Raw genomic sequence first — 12,813 nt, forward strand, 5'->3', positions numbered from 1 at the left:
TGAAGAGATCATCATTAATGTCAACCTAGGATACACTAAACATTGTCATCAAAATATGCCAAGGTGGGATAGCCCCACTTGTTATAACACCACCCTGAATAAAAATAATATTTTTTCCCTGTTTTTTACATGAATAAAAATACTATTTACATGGGAACTTACCAAATTATTTCCAAGGTGCAATTTTCTAAACCTTATTATTCAGTGTATAGTTTACACTTTACTGATGATGATAATAATAATAATATACATAGTCATGTAGAAACATTTTATTTAAAGAAATATAAAGTAAACCACGTGCACTTTCAAGTCCAGCCAAGCTAATAATTATTTGTTTTATGATCGACATACCTCATGGAAGTATTAATCTCCATGCAGTTTCCAGAGGCCCTCTGCCACAAGAAGTAGGGACTGATGACCAAGCAGTTTGGTCACCCCCCCCCCCCCCCCCCCCCCGCTCTCCCCCAAAAACCAACCAACCACAAGAAGAGAACAATCTTTTGACCGTGCAGAGAGAGAGTAGTGCAATCTGAGTTTTGGTCCAAGGCAGCTGCACGTAATTATGTCAGGTAATAAAATTTACTCAGTTGTATCTGCTGCATTAGTTTCTTATGACAGTCATAAAATAACAGCTTGTACTATGAACCACCCACATCAGTGACCCCGAGTCAGTTGTGAAATTCGCAATTCTTCAAAATTTCGTCATTTTTTGTTATGACAATGTAACACCACACAATGCCCAAACCAGCAAATCGCTTCTGGAGTGCAGTGGTGGAAGGACTGCAGTGCAGGATGTGACATGCTCACAGTGCACACAAACAATGTCAAAAATTGAGTGCACTGATGACTCAACATCATTAACATCAACCAAGGCTACGGTAAACATTCTCATCAAAATATGCCACGGTGGGATAGCCCCACTTGCTATAATGCCACTCCTAACATACATAGTATTTTTTTTCCTTTTCTGCTTTGTTTTTATATGAATAAAAATACTACTTACATATGAGCTCACAACATTCTACAGACATCATCGAACCTTCTGTACCTCAACAATGCCTATCACTTGTGAATCCAGTTTCATGCCATGAGTACAACTATGTTTATCAATAGTTTTACAATGATCCCATAATGTTTGTAGCAACATTTTTGTATCATCTGCTCCTTCCATGTCACACGTGCAATATGAACATTCGCATACCGACCCGCATCAACCATTTGCGTGCCACAAACAATTGTCACATATGTCGATTCACATTCTGGACCTGCTTTCAGATCTGAAGGATAGTGCCTTTGCGGCCAATGCTCCCATTTGAAACCGAGTGCAACATACATGTGACAAGTTGCGCGCCTCCTGCATCTTCCACAGCGTGAAATGCAAACATCCAGACATTTACTATTTCATTACAATAAACCAGGCTTCACGCACAATCAGCAGCCACCTTGCCTGCTGCAAGAGACAATGCTGCAAATTCAGCCTTCACTTCATGTCCAAAGCTTAGTACTCTCCTCAAATTGCCACCTTCTGATGTCGCTAACAGCCCTTTGTGGTTCACGACGATTGTGAATATTTCTACGGCAACAGGAGTCCTCAGTGGTGATGCTAGATACGTCAGTTAACTCTGCCACCTACCAGTTCAAGCGGAAGTCATCAGTAACGTCACACTGTCACTGCCTCAAACAAACAAGTTCGATGCAGTGAAGTTCGCACTCCAACAACACCTATCACATAACCCTGAACAACAAGTACAGGAGGCTTTGGCAACACTCTGTGACACATCTGGCGATGTCTCTGTGCCCTCTGTGCCAAACGTGGTACTACGGATGCTATGGATGGTTAAACTACCAATGGAACTTCAACTAGCAATGACTACACAAGTCTGAACCTCTCGAGAAATAACTCATGCTAACTGATTGTATGCCCTTCATCATCCATCACTGTTGATTAATAAACAGGATGATTAACAAACAAACAGGTTGATGACACACCAGGCAGCAGATGGGTGTTACCATCTTCATTGCCAACCACAGCCAGCTGAGCAGCTTAACGTGACCTGAGGGTGACATCATGCTTCATTGTCTACTACAGTAAGAACACCCTGCCCCTACCAGAGATGAGATCATGCCCAGTAATGCGACCTCTTCACGACCATCGTTCTGCTGGTGTCATACTACCTATGGGCAGACAGCTTGAAAATATCAAAAAACATGTGAGATCCCAAGCGGGCTGAAATAGATGCTTCAGGCCATTCATCACAACATAGTCACCTATCACTCTTGCACGGTGCACAGGCTCACATCTCTTCTACAGTACCCACGGACAAATGCCTCTTCGTTCAAGACCTAACTACGAAACAATTCTTCCTTGTTGATGTCGGCTCTGATATCAAGTCCCTGCTCTATAACAGCATGCCCACTAGTCTACACTTCAGCAGATGACTCAGAAATCTCCATCCATTGCATCATCTTGTGCACTGTTCAGCTTACACTGGATTTATAATGCATCTGGACATTTTAGCTCATGGATGTGCACAAGCCTGTTATTGGCATGGACTTTTTACACCAGCACAAACTTTTGCCTGACATAGTGCATGTGGCGTCAACACACCACAATACCTCGGCTGCGGTCTGAGGACAATTCTCTTAGACTACACCTACTACAATGTATTCTGCCAGATATATTTCTAGTCATGAATCTATGATAGAAAAAATCCACTATGTGTCCACAATTCAAAGCATTCTCTCCTCTCAGCAGCAATACAGTGACTTCTTCACAGAAGCACAAGTACTTCACAATGAAAATTCTGACCTCCGCCACAATAACCGAACCTGCAACAGTATGCACACTTATACGTGAGCTCATTTGACACGGGCCAGCTGCTACCCTATACTGTGCACCCTCCTCACCGCCATGGTCTGGACTTCACAGGCATTCTGCTGCGCCACGCACAAATGCTAGATGTCAACAATAACTTAAAACTGGCCACCACGTAAGAGGTGCCCCCCTTCCCCGTGCCACCTGCCTCCAGACGGTTTTCAGCGAAGCACTCAGCATAGCTGACTAACAACAATGCACACCTCATAGTCGGTATGCTACTAACTACAGTGTTAGTTAACAGACAGAGCACTGGTCCCAGCCACCACCTGCATTCGGGCTTATGCGTGTGCAGTAAGCGTCGGTATGATGCTTAGGGTTATGACAACAGATGGTCCTCCTGTCAGACACATACCGCATTGCCTCTGCCCTGCAAATTTACAAGCAACTGAAAACACTATTCATGAACTTTTACATGCAGATATTGTCCACCATCCGACAGCCCCTAGGCATCACAAATTAAACTTCTTCCCAAGAAAGATGGTGAAACAAGACTTTATGGCAACTACAGAGTTCTTAATTCTAGAACAATCCATGCAGCTACCCTGGCCTGAATCTCCAAGACTTTACACATGTGCTCACAGATGCAACAATTTTTAGCATTATCAACAGCAAACATGCTTACCTGCAAATCAAAAAGTAGATATCTTAGGTGTTGCAAAACAACTCGAATCACTTAAGAAAGGTAAGTCTTCTGGTCCAGACGGTATACCAATCAGGTTCCTCTCAGAGTATGCAGACACAACAGCGCCTTTCTTAGCAATCATATACAACCGCTCACTTGACGATAGGTCTGTTCCTAAAGACTAGAAAGTAGCACAAGTCGCACCAATATTCAAGAAGGGAAATACAAGTAACCCATTGAATTACAGACCCATATCACTGACCTCAGTTTGCAGTAGGATTTTGGAGCATATACTGTACTTGAACATTATGAATCACCTTGGAGAAAATGACTTATTGATACATAACCAACACGGATTCAGAAAATATCATTCTTGTGCAACACAGCTGGCTCTTTATTCCCATGAAGTAATGAGTGCTGTTGACAAGGGATCTCAGATCGATTCCATATTCCTAGATTTCCAGAAGGCTTTTGATACCATTCCTCACAACAGACTATTAATTAAATTGCATGCATATGGAGTATTGTCCCAGTTGTGTGACTATATTAGTTATTTCCTGTCAGAGAGGTCACAGTTCGTAGTGATGGACAGTAAATCATTGAGTAGAACAGAAGTGATATCTGGCATTCCGCAAGGTAGTGTCATAGGCCCTCTGCTGTTTCTGATTTACATAAATGATAATCTGAGCAGCCCCCTTAGATTGTTTGCAGATGACGCTGTAAATACCGTCTAGTAAAATCATCAGACAATCAATTCCAATTACAAAATGATCTACAGAGAATTTCTGTATGGTGCAAAAAGTAGCAATTGGCACTAAACAAAGAAAAGCGCGAGGTCATCCACATGGGTACTAAAAGAAATCCGATAAATTTTGGGTATACAATAAATCGTACAAATCTAAGGGCTGTCAAAACAACTAAATACCTAGGAATTACAATAACGAGCAACTTAAATTGGAAAGACCACATAGATAATATTGTGGGGAAGGCGAAACAAAGACTGTGCTTTGTTGGCAGAACACTTAGAAGATGCGACAAACCCACTAAAGAGACAGCCTACATTACACTTGTCCATCCTCTGATGGAATATTGCTGTGCGGCGTGGGATCCTTACCAAGTAGGATTGATGGAGGACATCGAAAAAGTACAAAGAAGGGCAGCTCATTTCATGTTATCGTGCAATAGGAGTGAGAGTGTCACTGATATGATTCGCGAGTTGGGGGTGGCAGTCACTGAAGCAAAGGCGGTTTTCTTTGCGGCTAGATCTATTTACAAAATTTCAATCGCCAACTTTCTCTTCTGAATGCCTAAATATTTTGTTGATACCCACCTATGTAGGGAGAAATGATCATCATGATAAAATAAGAGAAATCACAGCTCGAACGGAAAGATTTAGGTGTTCTTTTTTCCCCACGCGCCATTCGAGAGTGGAATGGTAGAGTAGTATGTAAATGGTTCGATGAACCCTCTGCCAGGCACTTAAGTGTGAATTGCAGAGTAACCATGTAGATATAGATGTAGATGTACAAATTTCGATGCGCCCTGACGTTATACAAAAGGCTGCCATCATAATACCAATCAGACTTAACGAATACCTTCTTACACCTTATGGCTTAAAGAATGTTAGTCAAACATTGTATTAGTTCATTGACGGCCTCTTCCATCACTTCCCCTTTTGTTATATGAGTCTTGATGATATTTTGGTTTTCTCATGTTCCTCAGAGAAGCACACAGTTCACCTAGAACAATTTCTAACCACACTGCAGCAGGGTACTATTATCATGAATGAAGCCAAGTCACAGCTACATCAGTTAGAAGGAATGTTTATTGGTCACACATGTAATGCGTCCAGCATTAAGCCAATCACCGAACGAATTGACATGCTTAAAAACTTGCCTCTTCTCGAAACTTACCATGACTTGCATCATTTCCTTCTCAGGATTCTCAATTTTTATCACAGACACAGGCATCACATGAAGCGAAGAACAGCTTGATGCAGACCACCAATCTCCCTCCCTCCCTCCCTCCCTCCCTCTCTCTCTCTCTCTCTCTCTCTCTCTCTCTCTCGCCCCTCCCCCCCCCCCCCCCCCCAAACCCAGAAGCTCATCTCACACTCACCACTGATGCTAGAAAATCTATGGTGATTGTGGTACTTCAGCAGATCGTTGACAGTCTCAGCGTAAATTGTCGGCCTCCGACAGTGAGCTTTTCGCTGTGTGTATGGGTGACAAACATTTTCGAGAAGACACTGACCATAAGCCAATGACCATAAGCCACTGGTCAACACCATTAGAAATCCCTCCAAAGATGCCATATCTCAGCAGTACAGACACTTAGACCTCATCGTGCAGTGTACTACTGATGTGCGTCACATTCACAGCATAGACCACATCATCACCGACTATCTGTCCCAAATCTGTGTGATATTTCTGTAGTATGATTATAAACTTATGGTAGCCAAGCAAGGAAAGGGCTCCATCATCACTGATCATCTTAATGATATGGTTAAAATCCTGTAGATTGAACATTGCACTCTCCTCTCCACTAATATAACACTGCTCCGAGACGTTTCTCAAGACAGAGTCAAAGTCCACAGTTTCGATCACTATGTGTCTAAAATGTTTGACAGACAACACAACTTTAGCCACCTGAGTATCAAAGCGTTTGTACAATTAGTGACAGACATGTTTGTGTAATCTGATGTCAAGTGTGATGGCCATCACTGAGTGCAGAGTTGCCTTCCATGCCAGTGTCCAAAAACGAACTGCCATACCCAGCCACAATTCGAGCAGTTCCCTATTCCAAGATGAGATTCCGTCATGTCAACTTGGACACTGTTGGACCACTCAAGGATTCTGACAGATTCCGTTACCCACTTTTGATCAACAACAGAACATCTCATTGGGTTGAAGCAACTTCCTTATGTGACAACACCGCTGAAATGGTTGCATGTACCTTCATGGAAACCTCGAATTGTTCATTTTGGCGAGCTCGATCTGGTTGCCACTTATTAGGGCTGCCAGTTTGAGTCAGATGTCTTCAATACCCACGTGTGGACAGCAGCATATCACCTGCAGAGCAATGGCCTCATTGAGAAGTGACACAGGACCACGAAGCAGCCCTAATGTACCACAATGTTTTGTGGATGAAAGTGCTGCCCTGGATTCTCCTTGGATCTGCTCCCCATATAAAGAAGATTTACGTATTTCCCCAGCAAAGGTGATGTATGGGAAACCACTAGTCACACCAGCTGTCTTTGCAGGACCTATTAATGATGCCCAACAACAGGACCCACTGGCACTCTCACTGCATGTTCGTCACACCACTCAGAAGATGCACTTGCCACCTCTGGCTCCCCATACAACCCCCACAGTACTCATACACAAAGAGCTCTCTACTTGTGAATATTTCGCAGTGACCGATGACACAGTTCGGACAGCTCTGCAATTGCCACACACTAGTCCATATCTGGTACTCCAATGCGGGCCACAGCCATTTGTTATCATGCTTCACTGCAAGCCCATGACAGTCTCCCTCTCCCATCTCAAGCCTACCTGGGTTCTACAAGGTACCACATCCTGAGGATGACACCTCGGTCAGTGCTACTGTCGATCAAGGCATGCTGCAACTTCCTTTCCCACCAGCACAGTCGTCTCTCAATGACCAAACTCCCGCTGTTCTATCACCACCACCATCGCCTCTGACTTGGCCATCCACGCCAAGCTACGACCAACCATGATATCCACCGCAGCACACCTGGTACACTACCATGTCATCTATTTACACATCAATTATGACAATCACTTGAGAAATGTGCAAGTTACAACATGGCCAATCCAGTTGCCCACGTCGACGCAACAACACACAGCGACGCAACAACACACAGCAATGCAACAACCCACAGTGCTCCTCCTCATTACCAGTAGGAAGCCCTGTGTGAGTATCGATCTTAGTGCCATTTCCAGAGCCCTCTGCCATGAGAAGCGAATGATCTGTAGACTATGCATAGAAAGAATAGTGTGACTTTAGTCCTGGTCCAAGGCAGCTACATATATTTATGTCAGCTAATAAAGCTTATGTAGATGTACCCACTGCATTTGTTATTTACTGCAGTTGTAAATACCGCCCAGTACTGTGATCTACACACAACCTTCTTTCAAAGTCTTTAGTTTCTTTATTCTAATAAACGACCCCTCTTTCTGAGAACTTAGTGCAACTCTAGACGTATTCAAATCTCCAAATATAGTCCTTTTGAAAATTCAGTGTTATTCTCTTATTCTAATTTTTCTGATCACAAAAATCTAGACTTTTACTAAAATAACATTTTTATGAAATATTTCAGTTAGATTTTCAGTTTCCAGAAATTTGTTAGTTGGCTTTTCTGGAACATGGGGGTGAAAGTACACATACTGAATTCTGCCCATAAAAGTAGAACTGGCTATGTGTACTATTTTAACGATATTTAAACAACTGCCAATTAAAATAACTTCAAAGCCTAATGTTTATATGTATTCTCTACTTTTCCTGTCTTCTACATTGTTATTTAAAATGTAACAGCTTCGTATCCAAGCAATTTATTACATACATATTTACATGCCCACAGTTGACAATGCCACACGCTTGTGTGCTTTCGTAGGACAGTGTTAGAACAGTAGTCCACACGGAGCTACTGTAGAAAACAGTCAAATGTGTACAGTCACTTGTTGAGTATGGACATTGCATTATTGCCACTTGTTAAATTTTGTCAGACTTCCCAGGGTCAAGGTGGTTTACTGATTTATCGTGTTAGAAATATGAAGTTAACTGAACAAAAATTGATCATCATATGCTAACTGTCAAAATAAAAAGAATAAAATGAAAATCTACTTTGAAGGCATTATGCAAAGTTATCAATAAATTTCCATGATCAAGAAATCTTTTTAGATAAGCTTTCATAAAAAGAAATCTTGTGTTACTTTCTCTCTCTCCAAAAAGTACTTGGCCGAGGAGTGACCAAGAGATTACAGCTGGGAGGGGGGAGAAATGGGGTGCAAATTGTTGAAACATTCACTCCTTTCATAAGATTGGCTCACCTATTATCATATACAAACAAACATGTGGCTGGAAAACATTCAGAGTCAAGTAAAGAGCTTATGCTAACCATGCATGGATATTTCTGGACTTTACAAACTAACACTTAAAGCACGTAATCTGCTCACTTGATACATGCAGATCAAAGTGTACCCAGCTAAAAGGGGATTAGATAATAAATTATTAAGTGTTATTTTGGTGTAAGGAAACTTTTCACTTTCCGTCACATATAAATGGGTTTTGGCATTGCCCATGTACATAAAATTACATGCTAGGAGCAGAGAAGAAATATGATGCCATGACATCAACATTTCACAACATAAACCATACAGTCATGCTGCTGCGACAGATGTACCTGCTGTTGCACAGCCTGGAGGACTTGTAACATCAGCACTTCTCTGGCCTGCTCTTCGGCTTTCCAACGAGATTCCTGCTTTTGCCACATCAACCGTGCTTCTTCACTGCAACATTAAGCACTGTTTCAGAAATTATTCAAAGATCATGTAACATAACAGTCTTCACTGATCAAGAGTTGAAATGTTTCGTAAAAAAAATTCAAATATGGTAAACAAAGAAGAAAGCATTGTCACAACACTTTAATACTAAATTATAGCGAGTCATTCAATAGATAATTAAGGAACATTTCAAGGTCCTTGCAACAAACATCTGGGGTTGACAGACCACGTCATGAGAAACCACTTCTGTTAGAGACAAAATGTTTGCTGATGCTTTCTGGCAATGCTAGGCACCATTTAAGATTAGTCATACATATGAGAGATGACAGGGAGTAGACACACTCTGGCATTCACACGCAATCTGTGTTGCCTATCAAGTCACCTGCTCCACATGTAAGGCAAAACTGAAGTTTCTGATTCATTTATGAAACATCTTTCACTTTGAGACACCCATTCTTATGGTTTTCTTGTGGAAAATCTCAATTTTCTGTGGTGGGTAGTATGTGGATGCAACACACATGGTTAGCAGACACTGTTAGTTCTGTGAAATCTTGTTTGAGGACCAGCAAATACTAAAGGATGCCTAGCATCACTGAAAAGCATGGGCAAACATTCTGTCTCTAACAATACTTGTTCCCCATGGCATGATACTTCATCCCAAGAAATTTGTCCCAAAGAGTTTGAAACACCCTACATGTACTAGTGAGTTCTCCGAATTCAACCTTTTGTTGTCTCTCTATCTCTGCCTTCTTCTGTCCTCTTTCAGTTGGTGCCTGTTACTTTCTTCAGTTCTTTATTCAATGATTGGGTGGTCTGCCTTCTTGTCTCCTGTCTTCCTTCCATCATTTCTTCATGTGATATATCTTGCCCATTCCTATTTTAGAGTCTTTACACTTTTCTGCAACATCCTGAACTCCTGTTATTTTGCTTTCGAAAAACTTGTTTCAAATCCAAGTTTCAAAGCCATGTATTAATATAGGGAGGACACACTATTTGGAAACAACCTCATTTAAGTGATTTTTTGACTGAGACTCATGGATATTCAAATGCGTGCTAAAGATGGGTTCCATGAAAACAGACCACAAGGTCCAAAGAAAAGCAGTTTCATCTGAAATGTTGGAAAAGTTTGAAGTGATTTGACACTTGGGTGCCTCACTATGAGTTAGAAACAAAAAGGCAGTCACAGGAGTGGCACCATCCTCAATCACAAAATGAGAAGAAATTCAAGATAGCTTCCTCTGCTGACAAATTAATGAAGACAGTCTTTCGAGATAGTGATGATGACATTCTCATGGATGTGTTTGCATTACAAAAAGGGTAAAGCATTAATTCAGACACATATATTAACTCTCAGGACAAACTCAAAAACTGTTTACGACATGTTTGGTCTGACAAGCATCAAAAAGAAATTTTTCTCCAACACGACAATGCACAGCCACATACAACCGTCAGAACCTGGGAGCACATCATCAAACTGGGATGGACATCACTGCCTCAATCAGCCTATAGCCCAGACCTGGCACCCTCAGACTTCTATCTGTTTGGACCAATTAAGGTCTGTATCGTTTTCCTCATCATTGCGGGTTCTGGGTTCGTATTCTGCATAAAGTCAATTGGACTTCAATAAAAGTTTTTATCTTTTCTCATTGCCTACACTTTCTCCTCGGCAGGAAACACCCAATCAGGTTCCACTCACTGCCAGTGCTAAGTCTTTAGGACCACAGAATTTCATTTAGGTCACGATCCACCTTATTTGTAATTCATAAATAAAAGTTTAAAACAGTCACCTTGTTTATCTGGATATCAACAAGTGCTTCTTCAAGATAATAATACATTGGCTAATGACAGAACCTACAGATACACTGTATACTCCAACAACCAGAATGCCATAAAGCATTAATACTGCAACTGAAGGCTGCTCCACTCATGTGTTTGCTTGATATGGAATAAACTTTGAAGATGCACTGAAAACACAACTATGCACAAAGGGCAAGAGCTGCTACCAACAGGAAATACATGCTCTTACACAACACTGACATATGGCTATAGAATGCACTGGGAACTATATAGAAAACAATACATATAAAAAAAATGTTGACTGATACTGTCGCCAAATTCTAACTCCTATGAATAAATATGCTCTGAGAAAAAAATTGTTTTGGTGCATTATTTACTTAACAACTCTTGTACACTCAACAAAACAAGAATTTATTTACTTTATTATGATACAATGAGAGACTTTACTCAAGTGACCTTGGCTTACGTGTTTTAAGAAAAGGGCATATTGCTATTCACCATATACAGGAGACAACACTGAAGAGCCAAAGAAACTGTGGTACACCTTCTGAATATCATGTAAGGCTCCCACGAGCATGCAGAAGTGCAGCAACACGACACGGCATGGACTGGATTAATGTCTGAAGTAGAGCTGGAGGGAATTGAGACCATGAATCCAGCAGGGCTGTCCATCGATCTGTAAGAATATGAGGGGGTGGAGATCTCTTCTGAACAGCACTTTACAAGGTATCCCCAATATGCTCAATAATGCTGATGTCTGGGGAGTTTGGTGGCCAGAGGATGTGTGTAACTCAGAAGAGTGTTCCTGGAGCCACTCTGTAGCAATTGTGGACATGTGGAGTGTCACATTGTCCTGCTTGAACCGCCCAAGTTTGTCAGAATTCACAATGGACATAAATGGATGCAGGTGATTAGACAGGACGCTTACATATGTGTCACCTGTCAGAGTCGTATTTAGATGTATCAGGGTCCCATATCACTACAACTGCACATGCCCCACACCATTACAGAGCCTCCACCAACTTGAACAGTCACCCGATCACATGCAGGGTCCATGGAATTATAAGGTTGTCTCCAGGCCCATACACATCCATCTGCTCGATACAACTTGAAACAAGACTCATTCGAATAGGCAACATGTTTCCAGTCATCAATAGTCCAACGTCGGTGTTGACGGCCCAGGCAAGGCATAAAGCTTCATGTCGTGCAGTCATCAAGTGGAACTTTGGCTCTGAAAGCCCTTATCCATGATGTTTTGTTGATGATTCACAAGCTGACACTTGTTATTATGTTGTTGATTGTGTTGGGTTCATAAACATTTTATTTTATCTGTCATTACTTTCATATTGTAATTTCATGTACTGACACATTCCATGACCTTGGAGATTTGCCTCCTCAATTTGGCCCAATGGAACTAGATGTGTAAATAAAATAAATAGAAGGCTGCATGGTGCTGGAGCGAGAGCAGGGAAGGGGATAGGTAGATAGGGAATGGGAAGTACTTAAGCTTGTGGCCAGCATGTGTGTGTTCTCTACTTCAGAAGAACGCCTTCTGGCTGAAAGCTTGAATATATAGCAGTCTTTTTGTTGTGCCTGTTTACGGATCAAGCACTTCTCAGTAAGGTGAGTAGCAAACTACCCTTTTCATAATACTGTTGTTATTCCATCCTGGACTTTCCATTGTTTGAGTTATGTGATTTCTATTGTCAAGACTAGATACAAGAGCATACTAAGGACCTGTTGACACCTACTTGCACAACATAACTCAAATGGCTGGTTCGTTGTACAGTCAGATAAGAAAAATTCTGATTAAATCGGCAAGATGAACAACCACTGATCTGGTACTGATATGGCTTTTAGCAAGTTTTCTCATACTGCCCTAGGAAGAGACTGCATTATACAGGAACCTCAAAAGGAAGTTTATATTTGAGGAGCTCTCTGCACAAATTGGAGGAGAGTGCTTGGCCTTTCAGAATTCATCAGTCAAGTGT

General features: G+C 41.5%; 1 protein-coding gene across 3 annotated transcripts in view; it reads right to left on the reverse strand.

The window, feature by feature from the left end:
• The window catches only part of LOC124544869 (trichoplein keratin filament-binding protein), a 754,849-nt gene that overhangs the window by 41,979 nt on the left and 700,057 nt on the right, over positions 1-12,813 (reverse strand). For all 3 annotated transcript variants that reach the window (XM_047123585.1, XM_047123583.1, XM_047123584.1), the window contains one exon: positions 8,926-9,031. In XM_047123585.1, the coding sequence (XP_046979541.1) occupies positions 8,926-9,031 (106 nt within the window). The remainder of the gene's footprint in view (positions 1-8,925; positions 9,032-12,813) is intronic.

This window comes from Schistocerca americana, chromosome 8 (genome assembly GCF_021461395.2).
Source record: "Schistocerca americana isolate TAMUIC-IGC-003095 chromosome 8, iqSchAmer2.1, whole genome shotgun sequence".
Classification (NCBI taxonomy): Eukaryota; Metazoa; Arthropoda; class Insecta; order Orthoptera; family Acrididae; genus Schistocerca; species Schistocerca americana.